This window comes from Euprymna scolopes, chromosome 43 (genome assembly GCF_053919585.1).
Source record: "Euprymna scolopes isolate OS-2025 chromosome 43, ASM5391958v1, whole genome shotgun sequence".
Classification (NCBI taxonomy): Eukaryota; Metazoa; Mollusca; class Cephalopoda; order Sepiida; family Sepiolidae; genus Euprymna; species Euprymna scolopes.
In genome coordinates, this window is record NC_136524.1 from 29,197,032 (window position 1) to 29,224,130 (window position 27,099).

A 27,099-nucleotide genomic window follows, 5' to 3' on the forward strand; every position below is an offset into this window, starting at 1 on the left:
AAATGACACTTTTTACCCCATAACTTTTGTTCCATCCATTAGAGTTAGTTTCTGAAACTTGGCAAAAATGTGAAGGCATCGTTGGCCCTTCACACTTCTCACATTCATCATTTCTTCACTATTTTTTGTGGCGTCATCTCACATGCAGCACCAGAGGGGAGGAGGGCATGCACGCGCAGCTTGTTTAAAATTACTTCTTTTTTTTTTTCTTCTACTTTTTTAAATAAAAAATTTTTTTAAATGTGGAAAAATATTTGTATGTACTCAGTTTAGAATGAATATATCATGTTGCAAAAATTACATAATTTTTTTTTAATTTTTTTTTGTTTTTAAATAAAAATTTGTAGTTTTTAGCGATTGTAATAGTAATGTATCCATTATAAAGCTGATTTTAGTCTCTGACGTTCGAGTTGAGTTGTCTCCCTCTTATGCATCACTGTGAATCAAATCACTATTTCGATTAGTCATAAAATTTGATTTTTTTAGTTTAAAAATAGAAACAAATTATGTGATCAATCTAAATGACTTTTGGAATATGGCACCTTCATTCTGTGAGGAGTATATGTGCCATAAAGATTTTTTTTTTTTTTAAGTGTAATTCTAAATAAGCAGTGAAAAAAGCAGCAGCCAATGCTATTCTGCCTACTACCTTTTTCTTACCTTATTTGTTCCTTTTCTTTGACCTCGTTTTCTTCATATAATGAATTGGTACATTCACTTTTATTATTTAGGTTAGTTTTTGTTCTGTTTTTAATTGCTTATACGTGGTTAACTTTAATTTTAAACTTTAGAATACAAAAAATTATTTTGTTTAATATTTTCTGAATTGTCTTTCTTTTTTTTTTTTTTTTTTTTTTTTTTTATTCCTCATTTTTGAATTTTCTTTTTTAATTTCTCAGGTAAATTCACGCTTGGAAGTGGTCGTAAAAAAGAAAAAAGTAAAGTGAAAGTGATCCCTGATTTGTATGCCAAAGGAGCGACTGTATTCTACGTAAAAGTGGGTTCCATTTTGAAATTGTCTTTATATAGATATGTGTGTATTAAAAAATAAATAAATATTGCTAACCATACTTTAGTATTTTCATGTGTATACCAATACTCTATGGCTGACTGGGATAGCTTCCGTACATTCATATCTGATCTACCTCTGCATTCCATGTTTAAAAAGGATGTGTCCTCTATAGTATCAGACCTGACCAAATGGTTAATTACAGGCATAGACTGATTCATACCATCCTAAAAATTCCAACAAAAACCTAACAGCCAGCCATGGTTATCCCCAGAATGTGCTGCTGCCATCGTGCACAGAAATCACTTTTTCCATAGCTACCAACGTAATAGATGCACTGAGACTAAAGCTGCTTTCAGGGCTGCCAGCAACCACTGTAAAAGAGTAATAAAAAATGCTAGAGACCTATATACTCAGTCCGTTAAATCCAAAGTAGCTGATCAGCGGCTTGGTTCCTGCCAGTTTTGGCAAATAACAAATAGGATCCTGAACAGAAGTGTGCGTTCTATCCCAACTATCATCAATGGACCAGAGGTCATCTCCTCAGCATCAGACAAGGCCAAACTATTTGCAAAGTTAATTCTACCCTATGCAACAAGGCCATCAACTCCCCATATTTCCTCCTATAACACACAACACGCTAGGTAACATACAAATATCTGTGCGTGAGGTCGCCAAGCTAATCAAGAACCTTGATTCCAGTAAAGCAACTGGCCCTGACGGCATCCCAATTATAGTGTTAAAAAAGCTTCAACCAGAACTTGCCTCCATACTTACAAAACTGTTTAAGTGTTGTCTTAAGAAGTGCTTTCCAACACCCTGGAAAACCTCATCAGTATGCCCTGTATTTAAGAATTCAGGTGATAAGTCATCTCCCTCTCAGTACAGACCAATAAGTCTCCTGTGTGTCATGAGTAAGTTGCTGGAATCCATATTAAATAAAGAAGTAGTCAACCACCTCAGTAGAAATAACCTTCTTAGTGACACGGAATATGGTTTCCGTTCTGCAAGATCTACAGCAGATGTGCTAACGGTTATATCTCATAGGATTAGCAGATCTCTTTCTAGGGCAATTCCTCTTGACATATCAAAGGCCTTCGATAAGGTATGGTATAAAGGCTTACTTCACAAGATTTCCAGCTACGATATAACTGGAAATGTTTTCTCAATCGTTAAATCATTTCTCTCTGATAGGCTCATAAGAGTAGTGGTTGATGGGCAAAAATCAGAGGCCCTCAGTATTAATGCTGGAGTCCCTTAGGGGTCCACTCTGGGCCCAACTCTCTTCCTGATCTACATCAATGATCTCCCAAAACACATACTTAAATCGTTCGTTGACATCTATGCTGATGAAATGACCATCTACAGCAACACATTAAAGGCCGTAAACGACAAAGTTCTCTCTGATTCTCTCTCCTCTGATCTCAAGCGCATGGTACAATGGGGGAAGAGGTGGCTGGTTACCTTTTAATGCATCTAAAACCAAGCTTCTATCCCCATCTGGCATCAATTGAAATGGATGGTTCTCGTCTAGGGAAGGCCCCATGTTTTGACAAGCTTCTGGGTTTGACCTTTACTCCTGATCTGAAATGGAACACGTACATCAAGTCTGTTGCCAAGGTCGCTGGAAAAAATGGTGGGATCCTTCTACCACTCCAGAAGATATCTCACTACTGATACAATTCTCTATCTATATGAAAGCCAAGTACGTCTAAGGATGGAATACGGCTGCCACAAAGCTGCTAAAAACAGCGTATCCTGCCTTGACAGAGTACAAAATAGACTTCGTGGTTTACGAGCCTATCTTTGTTTTATCGTTATTTCCATGGCAGGTGCTCTCCTGAGCTCCAATCTCTGGTCCCCCCTAGCCAATCTTTCATGATAAACACCCATCTAGCTGAAACCACTGTCAACAATTTTCTCCACTCTTTATCTGTGCCTAAATCAAAGCATAGATTCCATGAACAAAGCTTCTTTCTTAGAACTGCACACCTGTGGACCTGACTTCAACATGGATGTCTTCAAGCCCAACATAAACAAATTCTTGATGAACCGCCCCCTTAAGTAATGACACTTTATCAAATCTCCAATACTAATGAATATTGCAACACTCCCTTTGATTACTGTACAAAAATAACCCTTATCCCCGAGTGGCTTCTGGGCCTTGATAAGTGGTGACCTCCATGAAAAAAAAAATATATATATCAAATTTTGGAATGTAACTTTGTTTTCTTGATAGGTTTTGACTTAAGTGTTTTTTATTTATAGAAACACGTGGACTAACTTTAAAAACAAAATCAGATCTAGAAAAAGCGACATTATAGAATTTATTTGAAATTATATTGCGCAAGCATCCAAAAATAAAATTAAAAAATTTTTTTTTTTAAATTATGTATTTGTTCTTATTCACTTGGCTCCCTATTAGGGTAGTTATACACAAGGTCAGTTTTTAATGTGGGGAGGGGGCTATTTCCCCCAAATAGGGGCACTCTGGATTGGTCCTTCACTGACCAAGGACAGAAGTGCAGCATCAGAAGAGATATACTTTGCTCTTAACTAAAAGACCAAGGGGTTTATCTGATTTTGATTCTTTCAGTAAAATCATCTTCCTCTCCTTTCGCCTTCATATGACTATTAATGGTTATAAATACAATTTGACAAAGTTATTTTTATATTTTTTATACGATGCATAAAATTAAGCTTGGCTATAAATTTGTTCAACTGTTTTAGATTGAGGACCATGGCTTGTGTAAAGAAATAGACTGCTTTCTGGGCATTGCTGCTGAAATGATCGTGTTGATAGAAGAAACTACGAAAGATGTGATATTCACCATACCGTGTTCATCAATATTAGGATGGACTGCTTTCACAAAAAGGTATTGAAACTATTCAAGTGTTATTTTTTTGTGCATATTATTTTTTCATTTTTTTTTTTTTCTTTTTTTTAAATATTTTTTCTTTACTTTATTTTTGAAATATAATAGTTTTAACCAATAATAATTTATAGTATTTTTTTTAACTGTATTCCAAAAAAAAAACAAAGAGGTGAAACAAAAAATATGCAAGACAAGTTACTCTTTTACTTACCTGAAGAAGTTTTTTTTTGTGTGTTTAAATTATTTTAAAGCGTTTTTTTATTCAAAACAATGTCTGCTGTTCACTGAGAGGACGAAAACATGGCTGCCATAAACATTGCACGAGCAGCCCCAATAATCGTTGAAAAATCGAAAATTAAACAAAATACCAATAGAATGTTTGATTTTTGCATGATTGGTAACATTTATTAAATGTGTTTCTATCAGTATTTTTTTTTTAATTTTAGATTTTTGAACGATTATTAAGGGACCTCATGCATGGCAGACATGTTTTTTTGTTGTTTTTGTTTTAATTTTAACTGAACACTGTATTGTATGAAAAACATGTTTAATGGTATATAAATGTATAAGGTTGTTAGCAATCTAGAATACTGTGGTATTGAAGTGACATGACATATAAACAAAAATTAAAAAAAAACGTACGAAAGTCTTATTAAAATAAATTTTCATATAATTATTATTATTATTATTATTAGAGTTTGTGTTAATTTAAATATTGATTCACTATTATTCCTGTCATCATTATTTTCTACTTATTTTAATGCATACATATTTTTAATTTTTTTTTCAAAATAAGTAAACCCCAATAATAATAGAATTATTAATAGCATATTGATATAAAAGTTACTAACCGTGCTAATGATATAGAAAAATACATAAACTTCTACATTCGTTGCCCTTCAGTTATCTTCTGTATGTTAATAGTTATAGATTGGTAAGGGTCCGCAAGATGCACAAGTTGGTATTTAATGGAAACAAAATATATTGAGAAAAGAATATAATATAACAAATAGTGTGATTATACGTCAGTCTGACTGACAAGTGATGTTCGTCCATTGCTTGCAAAGATGACTGATCATGCAATTGTTCTGTGGGTTCAAAGATGGCTTGTTGAACTGATTCATAAATTAGATTCAAGCTCTGAAGTATTTCCCTATGTTGGACACCTGATGTCTAATTTTGTATCAGACGTGGTGAATCGTGTCTTTTCTAATATCACGTTTTTTTCTTGCGTTCTTTATTGCGTGCAGATTCAGAAATTGTAGCTCCTTTGTGAGTTGTGACACACCAGGAGCATGTCTTTTTTTTCTTTTCCTTTTTTTCCTTTTTCTTTTCCTTTTTTTTCTTTTCCTTTTTTTTCTTTTCCTTTTTTTCTTTTCCTTTTTTTCTTTTCCTTTTTTCTTTTCCTTTTTTCTTTTCCTTTTTTCTTTTCCTTTTTTCTTTTCCTTTTTTTCTTTTCCTTTTTTTCTTTTCCTTTTTTTCTTTTCCTTTTTTTTTCCTTTTTTTCTTTTCCTTTTTTTCTTTTCCTTTTTTCTTTTCCTTTTTCTTTTCCTTTTTCTTTTCCTTTTTTCTTTTCCTTTTTTCTTTTCCTTTTTTCTTTTCCTTTTTTCTTTTCCTTTTTCCTTTTCCTTTTCCTTTTTTCTTTTCCTTTTTTCTTTTCCTTTTTTCTTTTCCTTTTTTCTTTTCCTTTTTTCTTTTCCTTTTTTCTTTTCCTTTTTTTTCTTTTACTTTTTTTTCTTTTCCTTTTTTTTCTTTTCCTTTTTTTTCTTTTCCTTTTTTTTCTTTTCCTTTTTTTTCTTTTACTTTTTTTTTCTTTTACTTTTTTTTCTTTTACTTTTTTTTCTTTTACTTTTTTTTCTTTTACTTTTTTCTTTTCCTTTTTTTTCCTTTTTTTTCTTTTCCTTTTTTTCCTTTTCCTTTTTTTTCTTTTCCTTTTTTTCTTTTCCTTTTTTTTTCCTTTTTTTCTTTTCCTTTTTTTTTCCTTTTTTTCTTTTCCTTTTTTTTCTTTTCCTTTTTTTCTTTTCCTTTTTTTTCTTTTCCCTTTTTTTCTTTTCCTTTTTTTTCTTTTCCTTTTTTTTTCTTTTCCTTTTTTTTTCTTTTCCTTTTTTTTCTTTTCCTTTTTTTCTTTTCCTTTTTTTCTTTTCCTTTTTTTCTTTTCCTTTTTTTCTTTTCCTTTTTTTCTTTTCCTTTTTTTCTTTTCCTTTTTTTCTTTTCCTTTTTTTCTTTTCCTTTTTTCTTTTCCTTTTTTCTTTTCCTTTTTTCTTTTCCTTTTTTCTTTTCCTTTTTTCTTTTCCTTTTTTCTTTTCCTTTTTTCTTTTCCTTTTTTCTTTTCCTTTTTTCTTTTCCTTTTTTTCCTTTTCCTTTTTTTTCCTTTTCCTTTTTTTTCCTTTTCCTTTTTTTTCCTTTTCCTTTTTTTTCCTTTTCCTTTTTTTTCCTTTTCCTTTTTTTTTTCCTTTTCCTTTTTTTTCCTTTTCCTTTTTTTTCCTTTTCCTTTTTTTTTCCTTTTCCTTTTTTTTCCTTTTCCTTTTTTTTCCTTTTCCTTTTTTTCCTTTTCCTTTTTTTTTTCCTTTTCCTTTTTTTTTCCTTTTCCTTTTTTTTCCTTTTCCTTTTTTTTCCTTTTCCTTTTTTTTCCTTTTCCTTTTTTTTCCTTTTCCTTTTTTTTCCTTTTCCTTTTTTTTCTTTTTTTTCCTTTTTTTTCCTTTTCCTTTTTTTTCCTTTTCCTTTTTCCTTTTCCTTTTCCTTTTTCCTTTTCCTTTTCCTTTTTCCTTTTCCTTTTTTTTCCTTTTCCTTTTTTTTCCTTTTCCTTTTTTTTCCTTTTCCTTTTTTTTCCTTTTCCTTTTCCTTTTTTTTTCTTTTTCCTTTTTTTCTTTTCCTTTTTTTCTTTTCCTTTTTTTCTTTTTCCTTTTTTTCTTTTTCCTTTTTTCCTTTTCCTTTTTTCCTTTTCCTTTTTTTCCTTTTCCTTTTTTTCCTTTTTTTCCTTTTCCTTTTTTTTCCTTTTCCTTTTTTTTCCTTTTCCTTTTTTTTCCTTTTCCTTTTTTTTCCTTTTCCTTTTTTTTCCTTTTCCTTTTTTTTCCTTTTCCTTTTTTTTCCTTTTCCTTTTTTTTTCCTTTTCCTTTTTTTTTCCTTTTCCTTTTTTTTTCCTTTTCCTTTTTTTTCCTTTTCCTTTTTTTTCCTTTTCCTTTTTTTTCCTTTTCCTTTTTTTTCCTTTTCCTTTTTTTTTCCTTTTCCTTTTTTTTTTTTCCTTTTCCTTTTTTTTTTCCTTTTCCTTTTTTTTCCTTTTCCTTTTTTTTTTCCTTTTCCTTTTCGTTTTTTTTTTCCTTTTCCTTTTTTTTTTCCTTTTCCTTTTTTTTTCCTTTTCCTTTTTTTTTTCCTTTTCCTTTTTTTTTCCTTTTCCTTTTTTTTTTCCTTTTCCTTTTTTTTTTCCTTTTCCTTTTTTTTTTCCTTTTCCTTTTTTTTTTCCTTTTCCTTTTTTTTCCCCCCCTTTTCCCTTCCCCCCCCTTTTCCCTCCCCCCCTTTTCCCCCCTTTCCCCCCCCCCTTTCCCTTTTTTTTCCCCCCCCTTTTCCCTTTTTTTTTTTTCCTTTTCCTATTCACTCCAAACATGAACATAAGGGACTAACATTTGGGATTACACTACAGGGACACTATGTAGGGATTTGAGTATCTGTTCACATTACATTTAAACTTCTGCATGTTAGTAAAGTCAGAAAAGCAGGAAACAGTGAGGGGATTCCAAAGTCTAGCAATTCGAAGGAAGAAACTATTAAAAGTAGAAGACTTTACAGCATCTACGTCAAGTGAAGTTGTGAGATTTTGCTGCTTATTGGATTAGTCTGGAGTATGTATGAGAGGGGCTACAAGAGTGATGTGTAGGTCTATGACAACAGAAAATTATTTTCATTATTTTGACTCTATTATATATCAGTTAATATCTTATATGTTTTAGATAGAATGTGGTTCTCGATTGAATAACTATGTCTGTGTCGGATATAAACTCGAAAGTCAAAATAATGAAAAGAATATTCTCTTGTCATAGGCCTAGTAATGAGTTCGTTGGAGCACATTCCATTAAAATACTTGTAAAATGGGCACAGGAATGCAATATTGTGGCAATGACAGGGGTTAGAGCTTAATTGATAGTGCGGGACCCAACTCTTCCTTGGACACTGTCTAAGAGGGAGAAACTAGTAAATGTACCTGCCCAGATATTTCTATTTGTTTTTTTAGTTTGCTAATCAATCGCTTTATATATATATATATATATATATATATATATATATATATATATAAAAATTTTCTTTTCTTAGTATTTATTTGAAACCTACACGATAATAAATAAGTTTTTTTTTTTTTGTTTTTTTCTCGCAGTTTAAAAGTGTATCATAATCAAGGAGATTGTATTTTAATGAAACCGTCCAGTGGAGAATCAGATGAGGTGCATGAAATTGTCAGCCGTTTATCTACAGTTACAAGAGGATGTCAGGTAAATTATATCTATCACAATGTCAAAGCATTTTTTTTTTTTTTTTTTTTTTTTTGGTCCCCTGACAAATTCACCTTTGTTCGTTCGCACTTTTCTCAATAACTATGCCTTGGAATTTTTGGAAATTTTGCACAAACATTAAACATGTTATAAGTAAAAAAAAAAGTAACTGAACGGATTTACCGGGAAAACTCTGGTGGTTTCCTCAAGGGGTGCCTTTCAGGTTAAAATGGCTAAAATTGACACCTTTGTGGTTAAAAAAAAAATTGATGCCTTGGATTTTTCTGAAAAGTTATAACTAACTGATTTCTATATAATTTTGTTTGTTTATACTTTGTGATAACTCTTGGGTGTGCCCCAGGGGCTATTTTAGGGCTAATAAAAACACTCCATTTTTAGGACTATTTTACCATGTTTGTCTAAATATTTTTATGTATGTCTATTTAGCAGTTTTGCATGGTGCTGAACTCAACTTTAAATATGTTAAGACCTTGGGGACTTTTGGAGCTAAATAAGGAGAGGGAGAGATAATGGACTTAGTCATTTCTTTTTTTCTGCATAGTGCAGAACTCAAATTTACATATTGTTAAGGCCTAAAACTGCACCGTTTGTTTGTTTTCACCAGGATTTGATGTCCCCTGAAGACTTTTGGTGTTTAATGGGGGGGGGGGGACTTAGTCATTTTTTTATGCCTCGTTCACTGTGCACTCACTGGGGGGGGCTTGCATGCTTCACTTCTGAAATATATCATTTAGCAAAGAGAAACAAAAAGTAAATGGCACTTAGCTTATACACTAAAACCCGATGTGAAGGAGTTAAATAAGAACTTGAACAAAAATTGTTTTACCCCTTGCGTTGATTATGAATAAATGAAAATTAAAAAGAAAAATTGTCTTCAAAATTAATTATGAAGAAAGGACACGTAGATCGTAGATTTGAGACCATTATTTTTTCTCAATAGTGTAGGTTTTTAGCATGTCGAAATTCGCTTTTCAATTTGCCACAATCATAGTGCCTTTGAGGTATTTTAAATTACTACTAAGATTGTTTAGTTTTTACTTTTATATATTTATTTTATTTTTTTAAATTTGTTATGTGTTTAAATTTTTAAAATTGGGACTCCCGGGTGATACTGAGTAATCCTGCTAGCTAATGAAACATGCAAGATGAAGACATTATTGCTGATGTGCAGAAAAAGCATTTCACTGATGAGTCCTCTTGTTAAAGCCCATTTATGATGTTGACATGCTTTTTATTGCTTCCGTTCTACTTGTCTATTTTATGATGTGGAGGGAGGTGGTGCTTATTGAATAGGACAGACAAATAGAAAGCAAATAAACACAAAGAAAGGGGGAAAGTATGTGGTCAATTTCAAATTCACCTATTAATGTGGTATTGTGCCGCTACAAGAGTTTTACTGAGTTAGTCAACGTTTGTTTCCTTAAAGCTTTTGATAGAATAAAAATAAATAAATAATCATAGAAATGCAATCTTTTTTGTTTTGTTTTTTTTACTTTAAAACTTATGGCATTTTTCGGATATTTAGAAGCACATATGTTTTTTTTTGTTTTTTTTTCTTATGCTTAGACAGTATAGGGCATATATCTTGCAACAATATATCTTGACCAAAAACTAGGGAAAATTTATCAAATAGAATTTTAATTAATGATAAAAATTTAGTTATATCATATTTTGTCAATCTGCAAACAAAAGATACTTGCACAGTTTAATCAAGACATTAAAAAATAAAAATATCGAAAAAAGTTCAAATTGTACATATCCGTTATAGAATGAAGTTCTCTGAAAAAAAAAAAAAAAAAAATTCACTTAAATTCATCAAGTAGTTTTTTTAGCGAAAAAAAAAACAATTTATGATACCGGGCAAAAGTAGTAATACACACGGATGAAAAAACGCTTTGGATAATTACAGATTTCAAGGTAGTTCTACTAAAATAGCCATATTTTTCAAACCAAAGCACTTCAAGTCTTCAAATTACTACTGTTTTGTTTGGAAACGAATATACTTCCAACTGAATTAATGAATATGAATGTACATTATATATTTTAAGAGTTTTAAGCAAATAAAGTTATAAAAATGTGAACGTCATAAAATGGCATTTTCTGTAAGGTTTTATAATGACCCTCCCTGTACCATGATTGTATGAGGAATTTTGTTATGAAATTTGGAAACCAATCAGAAGAGGTGTTAATCTTAATACTGTCAAGTGTCCGAAATATTTTTGGCCATTTCTTTTTTTGTTCTGTTAAAAATAAGACTTTAATATGGCGAGTATCAAACATTTTGAAAAAAAATTTCATCGGACACCCACTAGTAAGTAAATCATTCTTTTTACTATCTTTATCAATTAAAAGTATTATTTTATGTTGAGTAGGACCGCGGTAATTGATAATAATTTAAAAGGACCTACCTGAAAAAATGTTTATTTTTCGAGTTTGGTCAAATTAAGTTAGTATTAGTAGCAGCAGCAGCAGCACTGCAGCAGTTGTAGTATTAATCATAGCACAGTATAATCAACACGCGTTCTTTAATTTTTATTCACGAACGAATTAAGAAAAACATGAAAATATGAATATAAATGGTCTGATATGTTTAATTAGAGAATGTTATCAGAATAACATTAGTTTAGAACTATTTGGTTTTCAGAATGTATAATAACAATCCCAACCAATGCGGCATTATGAATCCATTATAATTTCTCACATTTCTGATCAAATTTAAAAACATGGTTAAAAAATCAAAGTAAACTTTTGTAGATATATAGCTTGCATGCACTTTTATTTATTGCATTAGTTTTGAACAGCGAATTAAAACAATGTTTTACTGCGAACAACCACAAATGTTTTTTTCAAAATCAAAAGATGTATGAAAATCTCGTTTGTATTACTATACACATAGATTTGAAAAAGTTGTCAAAAAACAAATATATAACAAATGTTATCAAAGGCAAGGTAAGTTACTTTTCTACCTAACTGGATATGTTTTTAGTGTTTATATTTAATGTAACATGTTTATTCAGCTCGAAAAACAGTGTTTACCGATGTATTCGAAAATTTAAAATGGTGACCGACCCTCTCTTTGAGGCGGTAAGTTTGGGAAAATGAGTTATAAATAAAAAAAAGACAAAATGCTGTTAGAAACTAGCTCAATATATGTTACCGTGACATAGGTGGATATATATTCGGCGGGTTTTTAACAGTATTTTATCTATTTTTTTTTATTTTTAACTCATTTTCCCAAACTTACCATGTGAAAGAGATAGTCGGCCGCCATTTTTAACTTTCCAATACATCGGTAAGCACTGTATGTTTTTCGAGCTGAATAAACATGTTACATTAAATAAAAACATGCTTTGCATAACATTTATTTGTTATAATTTTATTTTTTTTATTTTTTGGACAACTTTTTCATACCTCTATGGCAAGTAATACAAACACACAAATGGTGTTGACTGTTGAGCATTTCCTGAGAACAAGACAAATGTCAGTTAGTTGACACTTCAATATTTGAAGTCTTGACAATGACTTAAAAAATAAATAGTAAAACAAAATACTGTTAGCAACCCACCTACTAAAGTTATGTGTGGCAAGTCTCCTCCTAAAACACTCTTTAACCCTAACAATAACACTAAGTTCGAGTAGCACCCCCCCCTCCCAAGAAAATACCTTTTCAAGCCACATACAAGTGTCTAAAACAAACAAACAAAAATAGATCCTTTCTTAAAGAAAAATGTGCATAAAAAATAATTGGTTAACTGTCCTAAAATACTGGAGATGGTTAATTATTTTACATTAAATTTTTGTGAAACTAAGCACTCTAATATTGTTTGTTTCTGTCAAGTCTTCAGTATGTTCACACATAATTTTCCTTAGCCCTACAATTAATTCAAAGTCCGAATGGCAACCCTCCCCATATTCTCATTACATAGAAACCCTCTTAAAACCACACATAATTGTCTTTAAAAAAAAAAAAAAAAAAGCATACAGGATTTATCTCCCATAGAAAAAAAAAGTTAACTGCCCTAAAATGCTAGAATGACCTGTAATCGGGAATTATTTTACATTAAATTCTAAAATAATTTGTTTCTTTCATTAAAGTTTTTCATGGCATTTCATACATAATTTCCTAAAAAGGTAGAATCACATTTTGGAGGATTGGTCAGAAGAGATTGGGTGGGGTTAAACAGAAGGTGTTAGTCTACAGTAATACCAAAGAAATATTGCAATATATTCATTTTTAAATGGTCCTATGTTTTTTGTACATAAAGCACATTACAATTCAACTTTGAGTTCTCCAACTTCTTTTCTGTTTATGGATACATGGCATTTTTAAGGAATTGCATATATTTATATACAAAACCTGAAGTCCCGAACAAAAAAAGGCTTCTTTTGGACCATTTTTTTGTTTTTCTGTCACTTTATGATGGCTATCGATTCTTTGTATGGCAGTGGGGGTAAATGGAGAAATATAAAGCCGAGGGGGCAATGATGAAGGAAAGTTGAGAATGGCTGCTTTAACTCCTTATCGTTAGTAATTATCATTATCATCGGTTTAACATCTGTTTTACATGCAGGCATATGTTGGACAGCTTTTAAAAATAGACTTTCAAAATAACTTATCTCTGACCAGGTCTTTATTTACTTCCCTTCTCTCAAGTTCATCCTCATCGCCTACTTCCATGTTTTCCTTCCCATTCCCTGTGGGCTGAATCTGAACTCCGTCCTCATTATACTGAATGCATAAGTTCAGTCATCATAACAATGCAATCGTCTCTATTATTAGCAATACCAAACACCATAACATTCAGCGCTGGACAAGGCGTAGACTGCTACTTAATTTGACACTCATAGTTTTTAAATCAGTAATAAGTACATTTCTCCTACTTCCATCAAAATAAAACTTATATAACTGGATTCACAATAAAATTTACTTTAAAATGGTATTTCAATATTTTTGTTGTGACTTGTATATTCGAAGAAATTGCTATTTAAATCCAACTATTAACGATGAAACCTATCACCATAGCATGCCCGCTGGCAATAGATGACTTTTTGCAAATAAGCGGTCAGGTGTGTGTTCACATAAATACTCATAGTGGAAGTTGACCTGTCGACAACGTTTCTAGTTGTTTGAGCTAATTAGGGAAAAGAATTGTCTTTGCTATGGAATTTGAACACAACCCGTACGTCTTTCCATTCAAAAGTTAGAATATCTTAAAGTTGACGCTTTGTAGTACAAAGATAATTAAAGATAGAAACTATGTTCAAACGCTATTTAATAGTGAAAATATTAATTTCTTTCGTCCTAAAATTTGAAAAGAATTGAATAAAATCTTTATGTTAGTCGTTAGAAATACTGACAAGCGCTTATAAACATGAGAATTTTTGTGCATCATCGCACACGCAAAAAAAATCTGTAAACATGCGTTTGTCAACTAACTTATGAACAAAGTGTTCATTTTATTTTTATTATTTAGAAGTTTATCATGGACAGGAAAAAAATATTTAAAAACAAAAAATTTGGAAAAAGAATATTTAAAAACAAAAAATTTGGAAAAAGAATATTTAAAAATAAAAAATTTGGAAAAAGAATAACCAACAATTAACTTTTTTTTTTTTTATCCTTGGTTTTCAAGTCGCAAATAAACCATCTCAAAGTTAACGCTTTGTAAAACAAAGATAAGTAAAGATAAAAACTGTTTGAATGCTATTTAATAGTGAAAATATTAATTTCTTTTGTCCTAGAATTTGAAAAGAATTGGATAAACACTTTTTATGCTAGAGCCGTTAGAAATACTGGCAAGCGCTTATAAACATGAGAATTTGGATGCGCCGTTGCACACACACACAAAAAAAAAAAAAATCTGTAAACATGCATTTGTCAACTAATTTACAAAGTATTCATTTATTTTTGTTATTTAGAAAGCATAAGTTTTTAATGATGGGAAGCAAAAGAATATTTTTAAAAAATAAATTACTTGAAAAAGAATGACCGACAATAACGATGCTTTTAAATGAGTTAAAACACACAAACTACTTATCTAGTTAAGTAAAAGAATAACTTTTATTGGGTTTGTTTTACAACCCACAGAGGTATGAAAAAGTGGCCAAAAAAAAACAAATATATAACAAATAAATGTTACCAAAGGCAAGTACTCTTCTACCTACCTTGATAAATTTTTGGTGTTGTAAATGTTTTTTTTTGTTCAAAAAAACAAGTAGTGTCGAGTGTTACATGAGAACAAGAAAAAAATGGCTGCAATATCTCTTGAAGTTTCGACAATGACTTAAAAGTAAAAGATTATACAAAATAGGGGTAGAAACTCACCCGATAATTGTCACAGTAATTTGAAGCCATTAAAAACTGAAATCTAATTATCCTAATTAGTTTAATGAACTTGAAAGCATAATTGTAACCTGTACAAAATTTCCTTTCATTTAATATGCTAGAAGCCATATTTTGTTAATTTCTTTGAATCGTGTCATGGTGGCCATCTTGGATTTCCTGGTTGCTATCTTGGATTTTTCATGGTGTAATGATGGCAGATGATAAAATCAGAACAATATTTCACATGATGATAAAGCCTTACCTCCCATTTTTTTAACTGTTTTTTTATGATGCTTCTACTGAAGCCGTTAAAGTGAAACTTAATTATGCTAATTAGTATGCTAATTAATTTAATGTACTTGAAAACAATTCTATTCTGTAGAAAATTTCCTTTAATTTAACATGCTATAAGCCATATTTTGTTAATAATTTCTTTGATTCGTGTCATGGTGGCATCTTTGATTTCCCGGGCGCCATGTTGGATTTTTCATGATTTTATAATGGGAAATGATAATGTCTATCAAAATAATACTTCCTATGATGGTAAAGCATTACTTACCATTTTTCTTAGTTATTTTTATGGTGTTTCTACTTAAAGATGTTAAAATTAAGCTGAAAATGTGCTATTTAGTATGCTAATTAGTCCGTAAGTTACCAAATGAAATAGTCATAAATAATACCAACTGAACCATCATGGTATTATGATATATGTTCAAAATTTCATCATATCTTAAAATGATCTGAAGATAGTTTTTTAAAAATGAGTTAGTCTGTAAATTGTGCAAATTTCCTACCATTTTCAATCACAAGCTTATATGCATTTGAATAGGACTGACTTAAGGCAAAATGTCCAGTGAACCACACATTTTTTGATACTTTGAATGGACATAACTCCAGTTCTAATGAGCTGATTTTAAAATAACTAAAGATATTAGTTCTTTGTTTTTTATTTTTTTGATCTTTTCAATAATACTTGATTTGAGTTTATTCAATCTAAAAAAAATAGTGTTATTGCTACGATTACATCTCGTCTACATCTACTAACCTAGGAACTCTCATCCGTTCTTTGGACACGGCCCCGCCCTCCATTCTTTGGACGCAGCCCCACTTTCCATCCTTTCTCTGAGTGTATGATATTTCACATGCTGCACCCCCCCCCACCCACCCACACACACTCTGTCTGGGTGTATGTCATTTTACACTCTGCCCCCTCCACCACTGTCTGGGTGTATGTTATTTCATACTCCCCCCCGCCACTCTGCCTGGGTGCATGTCGTTTCACACTTTGCCTCCCTCCCCATCTTTGTGTGTATTTTGTTTCACACTCTGTCCTCCTCCATCTCTCTGGGTGCTTGTCATTGCACACTCTGTCCGCCCCTAACCGCACTTCTGGGTGCATGTCATTTCACACTCTTAACCCCCCACCTTCTCTGGATGTATTTTGTTTCACACTCTCTACTCCCCTTTCTGGGTGTATTGTTCCACACTCTTTACCCCCCTCTCTGGGTGTATTGTTTCACACTCTTTACCCCCCTCTCTGGGTGTATTGTTTCACACTCTTTACCCCCCTCTCTGGGTGTATTGTTTCACACTCTTTACCCCCCTCTCTGGGTGTATTGTTTCACACTCTCTACTCCCCACCCCTCTCTGGGCGTATTGTTTCACACTCTCTACTCCCCACCCCTCTCTGGGCGTATTGTTTCACACTCTCTACTCCCCACCCCTCTCTGGGCGTATTGTTTCACACTCTCTACTCCCCACCCCTCTCTGGGCGTATTGTTTCACACTCTCTACTCCCCACCCCTCTCTGGGCGTATTGTTTCACACTCTCTACTCCCCACCCCTCTCTGGGTGTATTGTTTCACACTCTTTACCCCCCTCTCTGGGTGTATTGTTTCACACTCTTTACCCCCCTCTCTGGGTGTATTGTTTCACACTCTCTACTCCCCACCCCTCTCTGGGTGTATTGTTTCACACTCTCTACTCCCCACCCCTCTCTGGGTGTATTGTTTCACACTCTCTACTCCCCACCCCTCTCTGGGTGTATTGTTTCACACTCTCTACTCCCCACCCCTCTCTGGGTGTATTGTTTCACACTCTCTACTCCCCACCCCTCTCTGGGTGTATTGTTTCACACTCTCTACTCCCCACCCCTCTCTGGGCGTATTGTTTCACACTCTCTACTCCCCACCCCTCTCTGGGCGTATTGTTTCACACTCTCTACTCCCCACCCCTCTCTGGGCGTATTGTTTCACACTCTCTACTCCCCACCCCTCTCTGGGCGTATTGTTTCACACTCTCTACTCCCCACCCCTCTCTGGGCGTATTGTTTCACACTCTCTACTCCCCACCCCTCTCTGGGCGTATTGTTTCACACTCTCTACTCCCCACCCCTCTCTGGGCGTATTGTTTCACACTCTCTACTCCCCACCCCTCTCTGGGCGTATTGTTTCACACTCTCTACTCCCCACCCCTCTCTGGGCGTATTGTTTCACACTCTCTACTCCCCACCCCTCTCTGGGGGTATTGTTTCACACTCTCTACTCCCCACCCCTCTCTGGGGGTATTGTTTCACACTCTCTACTCCCCACCCCTCTCTGGGCGTATTGTTTCACACTCTCTACTCCCCACCCCTCTCTGGGCGTATTGTTTCACACTCTCTACTCCCCACCCCTCTCTGGGGGTATTGTTTCACACTCTCTACTCCCCACCCCTCTCTGGGGGTATTGTTTCACACTCTCTACTCCCCACCCCTCTCTGGGCGTATTGTTTCACACTCTCTACTCCCCACCCCTCTCTGGGCGTATTGTTTCACACTCTCTACTCCCCACCCCTCTCTGGGGGTATTGTTTCACACTCTCTACTCCCCACCCTTCTCTGGGGGTATTGTTTCACACTCTCTACTCCCCACCCCTCTCTGGGCGTATTGTTTCACACTCTCTACTCCCCACCCCTCTCTGGGGGTATTGTTTCACACTCTCTACTCCCCACCCCTCTCTGGGGGTATTGTTTCACACTCTCTACTCCCCACCCCTCTCTGGGGGTATTGTTTCACACTCTCTACTCCCCACCCCTCTCTGGGGGTATTGTTTCACACTCTCTACTCCCCACCCCTCTCTGGGCGTATTGTTTCACACTCTCTACTCCCCACCCCTCTCTGGGCGTATTGTTTCACACTCTCTACTCCCCACCCCTCTCTGGGGGTATTGTTTCACACTCTCTACTCCCCACCCCTCTCTGGGGGTATTGTTTCACACTCTCTACTCCCCACCCCTCTCTGGGGGTATTGTTTCACACTCTCTACTCCCCACCCCTCTCTGGGCGTATTGTTTCACACTCTCTACTCCCCACCCCTCTCTGGGCGTATTGTTTCACACTCTCTACTCCCCACCCCTCTCTGGGGGTATTGTTTCACACTCTCTACTCCCCACCCCTCTCTGGGGGTATTGTTTCACACTCTCTACTCCCCACCCCTCTCTGGGGGTATTGTTTCACACTCTCTACTCCCCACCCCTCTCTGGGGGTATTGTTTCACACTCTCTACTCCCCACCCCTCTCTGGGGGTATTGTTTCACACTCTCTACTCCCCACCCCTCTCTGGGCGTATTGTTTCACACTCTCTACTCCCCACCCCTCTCTGGGGGTATTGTTTCACACTCTCTACTCCCCACCCCTCTCTGGGGGTATTGTTTCACACTCTCTACTCCCCACCCCTCTCTGGGCGTATTGTTTCACACTCTCTACTCCCCACCCCTCTCTGGGCGTATTGTTTCACACTCTCTACTCCCCACCCCTCTCTGGGCGTATTGTTTCACACTCTCTACTCCCCACCCCTCTCTGGGGGTATTGTTTCACACTCTCTACTCCCCACCCCTCTCTGGGGGTATTGTTTCACACTCTCTACTCCCCACCCCTCTCTGGGGGTATTGTTTCACACTCTCTACTCCCCACCCCTCTCTGGGGGTATTGTTTCACACTCTCTACTCCCCACCCCTCTCTGGGGGTATTGTTTCACACTCTCTACTCCCCACCCCTCTCTGGGGGTATTGTTTCACACTCTCTACTCCCCACCCCTCTCTGGGGGTATTGTTTCACACTCTCTACTCCCCACCCCTCTCTGGGGGTATTGTTTCACACTCTCTACTCCCCACCCCTCTCTGGGGGTATTGTTTCACACTCTCTACTCCCCACCCCTCTCTGGGGGTATTGTTTCACACTCTCTACTCCCCACCCCTCTCTGGGGGTATTGTTTCACACTCTCTACTCCCCACCCCTCTCTGGGGGTATTGTTTCACACTCTCTACTCCCCACCCCTCTCTGGGGGTATTGTTTCACACTCTCTACTCCCCACCCCTCTCTGGGGGTATTGTTTCACACTCTCTACTCCCCACCCCTCTCTGGGCATATTGTTTCACACTCTCTACTCCCCACCCCTCTCTGGGCGTATTGTTTCACACTCTCTACTCCCCACCCCTCTCTGGGGGTATTGTTTCACACTCTCTACTCCCCACCCCTCTCTGGGGGTATTGTTTCACACTCTCTACTCCCCACCCCTCTCTGGGGGTATTGTTTCACACTCTCTACTCCCCACCCATCTCTGGGCGTATTGTTTCACACTCTCTACTCCCCACCCCTCTCTGGGCGTATTGTTTCACACTCTCTACTCCCCACCCCTCTCTGGGGGTATTGTTTCACACTCTCTACTCCCCACCCCTCTCTGGGGGTATTGTTTCACACTCTCTACTCCCCACCCCTCTCTGGGGGTATTGTTTCACACTCTCTACTCCCCACCCCTCTCTGGGGGTATTTTTTCACACTCTCTACTCCCCACCCCTCTCTGGGGGTATTGTTTCACACTCTCTACTCCCCACCCCTCTCTGGGGGTATTGTTTCACACTCTCTACTCCCCACCCCTCTCTGGGGGTATTGTTTCACACTCTCTACTCCCCACCCCTCTCTGGGGGTATTGTTTCACACTCTCTACTCCCCACCCCTCTCTGGGGGTATTGTTTCACACTCTCTACTCCCCACCCCTCTCTGGGGGTATTGTTTCACACTCTCTACTCCCCACCCCTCTCTGGGGGTATTGTTTCACACTCTCTACTCCCCACCCCTCTCTGGGCGTATTGTTTCACACTCTCTACTCCCCACCCCTCTCTGGGCGTATTGTTTCACACTCTCTACTCCCCACCCCTCTCTGGGCGTATTGTTTCACACTCTCTACTCCCCACCCCTCTCTGGGCGTATTGTTTCACACTCTCTACTCCCCACCCCTCTCTGGGCGTATTGTTTCACACTCTCTACTCCCCACCCCTCTCTGGGCGTATTGTTTCACACTCTCTACTCCCCACCCCTCTCTGGATGTATGAAATATTATACATTATTATATGCTTTATTGTATAATTTTGAATTCTTATATTTATTTGTATAGTTTCAACATAAATCATCATATTACAGATAATCTTCATTTTTAATTTTTGTTTGGTTGACATACAAGAACTACGTTCACAAAAAGTTTTGTTACTTAAAGAAATTTAATTTTTCAATTGAAATTTATGTGAAATTTGAAGCTCGAACATCACTAGCATCCACTACAGCCTTTAATTTTTTTTTTGTTTCTGGGAAGAACAGATGGATTAATACTCTTAGATAACTTTAGTAAAGTTCACATAATCACCAGTTTGGTATTAATACATATTATATCCAGTGATATTTTTTTTTTTTTTTAATTTCCTCTTTGATCTATATATTTGATCATGACGCCATATAAAATTGTTACAGAACAAATAAAATTATATTGATTTCATTTTTCTTTATCAATCTAATCCTTTGATCTTTCCTCAGCTTTCCTAGCGTGATTTTTGACCTAACTGTGCACATTGTGTATATTTCAAGGTTGATGTGTTCTCTCTTCTCATCTGTTTCCATGTCTCCCTTTCTCTCTCCGTATCCCCTTTTCTCTCTGTTTATCAAATATCTCTGATATGTAACATATGGTGACATTTACAAAAGGTAGTGCTGATTATTTTTTGTGATGCTAGTATCGTATCAAAGTTAAACTATTGTCATATCGTGACAACTCTTGTGAAAACTGTAGTAAAAATAGTTGATATGAAGCAATTATGTACTTGTTTGTGAAGTAATATAAAAAAAATCTCAGATCAACACTTTATAACAAAACCTTTATACATTAAACAAATTCAAGTGTGTCTATAAAATGAATCCGAACCAATTTTTTTCCCCCCTTTTTTCAAACATGCTCAATACTAGGTAGAGTTTTTGTAACTTTTTAATTTATATTAATTTCGACATGACACCTAATTATGTAATGTTTTCACCTAAAATGCAAGGGTTTAAAGTAGAGGTCTCCAAAGTTGTGGACCGGGGGTAGGGGAGGGGCATATTGCTGACTTAACACAAATAGCGCTCAAGGTGAGAAAAATAGTTTGATCAAAACAAGTAAAATAAATAATCAGCCCCCATCTCAAACATTCAAAACTGACTTTACAATTAAATAGGCCCCAACTTCGCAACAATTTATTTAGATAATTGTGTTCTTAACGGGATAAATGACTATAAGTCTGGAGGTAGGGTGGGTAGTTGAAATAGAAAGTGGCCTTAATTACTAAACTCTGCGCTAAATTTTCAATCTTCTCTGGTTTCAGACTCAAGAAATGACTTTGCGGAGAAATGATCTTGGACAGCTTGGTTTCCACATTCAAGCTGAAGGTATTGTTACGGAAGTGGAACATTACGGTTTCGCTTGGGAGGCCGGAATCCGAAAAGGTACAAGACTTGTTGAAATTTGCAAGATTGCAACAGTTACTCTCTCGCATGAACAAATCGTGGATTTGCTGCGCACATCTTCGGCAGTAAAAGTTGTTGCTATCCGTCCTGATGCCGATGGAAACCCAAGGTATACTCACTTTTTTTTTTTTTTTCCTTTGTAAAGGTCATTTACTATTTACTCGAGTTAATTTATATTTTTCTAATTTATAAGTTTCTTTCAAATATTAACATTATTTGAGGTTCTCTGCTGATTTTGACTTCTGGTTTCTGTTCTGTAGATGGGATGACGGTGACAAGCAAGATATGGTCCCTTCTGACTAATTATTATTTTCCTCTTATGTAACGAGGAAATTCCCCTCTTCCCCCATGATAAAAATGGCTTTCTTTTCTACTTAGCCATGTCTAATTGTTAAGCAGAAACCAGAAGTAAAAAACAAAAGACAATCATGACTATAACTGATCACTTTATTACTTCAGGAAATACTTGATTTATGACTCCATCCTCTACCTGTTTAAGAATGAGATATGACCTAAGATGGAGCACTGCTATTATATCTGGGGAGGTGCCACTCAAAAGCACTTTCTTGCCTTGACAGAGTACAAAATTAACTTGGCAATCTAGTGGGCATGTCCTCTTCTTTTCCCTATAGCCCCCCCCCCGTCTCACAGATTAGACCTAGTCTTTCTCTGCTCAAATATTTTATTAGATGTTCATACTATTGAAATTAAACTTGATAGAAATATTCAATAAAGAGCACAGGACCCCTTTTTCTTTTTACCTATATTGAGCTGTACTAATTAGTAATAGTATAGGATTAAATCTGTCAGGGTCAACCATGGATAATGCATCTAACCTCTTTATCCTATCTGTCTGCTCAACTGGAACAGTGTCACTTATGGCCAGAGACCAATGTAGAAGTGTCAGCTTCTGTCACAAAGGTTACTGGCAAATGTGAAGTGTCCTCATCGGAGTGTAGGTTTGGTGGTTGAGTGTTGTTGAAATCTAGCCTAGGTGGTGTGATATGGCGGACAGGTTGTTGCTTATGTAGCATGCCCCTCTCCCTCTTGCACGCTAATTTTTGTCATGTGGGGTTTCATGATTAAAAATTTTTATTTTTTATTTTATTTTATTTTATTTATTTTTTTTTTTATTGCATTTTCACCCCAGACAAGGCACAGTGCCATTTGATCAATAAATGTTTGTAATGGATCAAGGTTGTCACTTATTTTTATTTACATCCTCTTTGGGAGGTTAGACAGGAGATCAAATGTGGGTTGGATAAGTGTTTCTGTAGAACAAACTTGACACCTCCAAGTTTTCAGTCTGTCATTAACCACTTAGCCAACATCACTCCCACTGCCATTTGATTTGGAAATAATTTATCTCTACCTGCAAAGATCAAAATATTTTGCTGATATGTTATGCAACAAAAATTTGGAAAATCTATGGAGTTAAATTGTATGAGAGTTTATGTTGGTTAAATCTTTTATTATTAATTTTATTATTATTATGTAAGCAAACTGATTTTTTTTTTTATTATTTTTTATATAATTTTTTATATAATTTTTTAATTGTTTGGTCATTCTTTTTCTTGGTTGGTAATTTATTTAGGGGTTTCTCAAGCTTGAGGAGCTGCCAATCTCTGGTCAGTGCGGTCTGCCCAAGTTCTAACGGGTTTAATCTTCCATCATTTCCCACTCCAGCTAATACTCCTCTGCTGTCTTCCTCACTCAAAAGGAGAGCATTATCTTTAACGCTGCAAAATAAAAACTTCCCTAGGTATTTGAGATCAAACAATTAACTAGTTGAACTATGTCTGTTCGTAAAGGGTGTCTCAATAATAATCTGCATGCATTCTTTAGCAGCTGATGATGAAAATCACCTAATTTTTTTTTTTTTTTTTTTTGTTAACATTAAGCCTTTTGAAATAACTAGCCTAGGTACCCGGCATTGCCTGGGTGTTTGGAGGTGTGTTGAGCTCCAAAGAAAAAAAAATGTGGTAGTAGGTAGGCAGGCTTGAACCCATATCGCGAAAGAGGAAAAGAATGTGAAAAAAAAAAAGTGACGTCTTTGTCGTTGCATCCATCACCAAACTGGAAGTGGCAAAGGTTTAAATTAAGGCTAGTCAATCGAAAAAAGGCAATGACTTACAAAAAATATTGGCGAAAAAAGACACCCCTCCTTGTATAGATTCATAAGATGGGTAGATTATCAGTTAAATGATTATGAATATTATGAGATGATTCAAAATATTCATATACTACTTGTGAAAAACGGTGGACCCAGAAAACAGCAATTCTTCCTCCTTTGTTAAAAACATTGCTCATGTAAAAGTGAGGATAAATTGGGGTGTCGAGTTACAAGACTACTCTTTCTTCACCTCTCGGAGAGTCATCATTAGGAGTCGCATTTTCCACTTGGTGTGGATTGCGAACTCACGTGACTTATTTTTCGCCATTCCTTCTAATCCAAGCCAAGTTGGTGGATTGAGGCCCAACTGTTGAGAGATGTCCAATCAAAAACATTTCTCTTTACCTTCTCCTTGGCTTCCCTCTGCCTCTTGTACCTCCTAACATACACTCAAAGCATAGCTTTGACAGGCCAAGGACTGCATTCTTGAAATCTAAGTCTTAAAAACAGATTATTTAAATAACTTGCCAGCATCAGTGGGAAGACAATTCTTAAATGTGACGTTATTTGCACTGAAAAAATAATACTGTGGTCATCAAACAAAATTGTTTATATCTTCAAAAGTAGACACTTCGGAAGAAATCTTTTTCAAAATAACATATGGAAAAAAGAATTAATTTATTTAGAATTCAACCTAATTAAAAAAAAAAAAAAAAAAAAAAAATCTTTATGTAAGTACTTTTCACCGAACAGAAATCGTATTCCAAAGTCAGGTAAAATTGATCAAGTAGTTTTATTTTTTTTAACTAAGAAAAGCATTTTTAAACAATTTAAAGTGATTAATTGGTTACATTATAACGCTGATCTTGCAAGTTTTAATTATTATGGACTTATCGACTTTTTTTTTTTAAGATGGCATCATGAGATAGTCTCCTTTTGCTTACTCATAAAATTTGATTTTCTTAATTAAAAAAAAAACATTGATCAATTTATATGATTTGGGGAATTATATCTTCGTTCCACGATTGGTATGTACATCAAAGATTTTTCTGTAATTTTTTTTTTTTTTTTTTTTAATAAGATTGAATTCTAATCCAAAAAGTTGAAAAGATTTTCTTACTTTTATGAAAACTATGAACTATTGGCATAAGTCCCACAATAACTGGTAACAATTATTTCCCTTTTGTCAGGGACTTTTATACATATTTAAAAATAGATTTAAAACAAAAGATTATCATTTCACGTGTTGTCAAGCAAACCGTGAATACAAACATTTTATAGGATATTAAAATTTAAGTGTGGAAAAGAAAATTGGGTTTTTTTAATTATTATCAGCTGTTAAAACATGTAAATATATTTATTGGTGCACTCTCTATGTTGCTGCTTTTTTTCTTTCCTTTGTTTTTATTCCAACTGAACACCAAAATCAATATCCATACTAGATTTATTTTATTTTATTTACACTTAATGTTACCAAAGATTTTTTTTTTGTAAGTTTAATTATATTTATACTAGCTGACTTTGTCTCCTCACTATTGCTTTACAAATTTTGCTACTTGAAATACTTTAAACATTAATAACTTCAATAATAAATATTTTTGTGCTTATATCACGGAAAACACAACTCTGACTTTAATATATATTACACATATATAAAAGTAACCTTGTTTGTCTGTCTGAGGAACGATCTCTACTAAACTCCTTTGTCAATTTTTGACCTGCAGACTTGAAAGTTGATATGTAGGGTATTTGGACCTGTGGAATAAATTCGATTTTGTCTTTTTAACCAATAAAAATAGCTGTAAAGTGATCATAATTGAAAAGAAAAAAAATTGGAACTTGGTAGTTATACGTCAACTAAACGTGTGATTTATATGCATATGTATTTATACCTTTTTAAACGTTATTTTTTTTATTTTTATATGGATTTGGATCAGTAACAAATAAGACTGGAGAGCTATACGTTTTGGTTTCTATTCTGACTGATAGCACTCAAATGATTTTTTTTTTTAACTTTTGAAATCACTACTATATATTGGGTACAATATAATAATCAATAAAAATCAATAGAAAATTGGCTTTATAATAATAAATATCAAGTTTGCATAGATTAAAATATCATCTTTAAGCATATCTTAGTACTGGGCAATGATGGGCAGACTGCTAGTAGTTAATTAGTTCTTTTTCAAACCAGTTAGTTAACATTGTGAATATCGGAATAAATAGTATATAAAAAGAATGGTTCGTCTATATATTTTATAAATTACAAAAAGACTTTGGGAATTTTGGGATAATTTCTATTATACGGATTATTCAGACTACTGTTCTCATGTTGAGTGTTATTCTAACAACATTTCGGACAATGTACATTCCTTCTTCGGGTGTATTATATCAAACTTGGAGGTGGAGGGTCTGTATGGAATTTTGAATGCAAGGACTTATTACATAGCAGATAAAGTACGAAGTAAAATTCAGTTCTAAGCAATGCTCTTCTGGGGGTTGATGGTTCAATTCTCAGCATGGCTAATACTGAGAATAAAACTGCAAAATACTTAAAACTTTCTAGCTGGTCATTACTGATGCAACAAGAGCCTGCTACCCCCATGGATTAAATAAAGCTTCCATTTAGAAATTCTGTGACAATTCCTGACTTCAACAAGATACACTTGAAGAAGGTCGGAGGTTAAATTGGTCGGAATGTTGTGCAAATAACATGCTAAATAAGAATGGTAGTTTGAATAATTCAAATACTAATAAAAAAAACTTAATTTCTTTTTATTTTTGGGACTATTTTCCCATATTAGTCCAAAATTTTCTGTATGTCTATTTAGCAGTTTTGCATGGTGCTTAACTCAAATGTAAATATTTTAAGGCCTTGGGGACTTTTGCGGCTAAATGGGGAAGGGGACGCTGAACTTAGTTATTTTTTATGCCTTACTCACTGTGCACCATGCATGCTTCACTTGTTTCCTTTTTCACCCTAAACAAGAAACTATTAAGAGTACAAGGCTTTCCAGCATTTAAGCATTTCAACAATGAAGGTTGGATTTTACTGTTCGTTGGGTTATTTAGGGATATGTATGTCAAAGGGGCACAAGTGCTAAGAGTTCATCAGAGGACATTCCATAAAAGTATTTGTAAAACTATCACAGTGATTGGAAAAAGGATAGAGCTTGACTAACGATGTGGGACCAGTTAGATTTGAGACTCCTTTTTGGACCCTGCCTAAGCGAAAGACTAGTGATAGATGCACTAAAGAGTATCCTATATCTTTACAAGGTCACAATTTGCTGATGTATCGAGTATTGTTGCCGCATCGGGACTGCTAGACTTTGGAATTCTCTTGTTTCCTGCATCCCTGACTGAACTAATCAAAAGTTTAAATGTAATGTGAACAGGCATCTTGCTGCACAACTCCCCACAATCCTTTTATAGTAGTCCCTTTTGTTTCAAGTGGCAATATGCTT

The 27,099-nt window shown here is 34.9% G+C and overlaps 1 protein-coding gene across 3 annotated transcripts in view; it reads left to right on the forward strand.

Moving 5' to 3' along the window:
- The window catches only part of LOC145268260 (signal-induced proliferation-associated 1-like protein 2), a 201,636-nt gene that overhangs the window by 138,699 nt on the left and 35,838 nt on the right, over positions 1-27,099 (forward strand). For all 3 annotated transcript variants that reach the window (XM_080123607.1, XM_080123609.1, XM_080123608.1), the window contains 4 exons: positions 900-997; positions 3,740-3,885; positions 8,252-8,366; positions 21,378-21,628. In XM_080123607.1, coding sequence (XP_079979733.1) covers positions 900-997; positions 3,740-3,885; positions 8,252-8,366; positions 21,378-21,628 — 610 coding nt within the window. The remainder of the gene's footprint in view (positions 1-899; positions 998-3,739; positions 3,886-8,251; positions 8,367-21,377; positions 21,629-27,099) is intronic.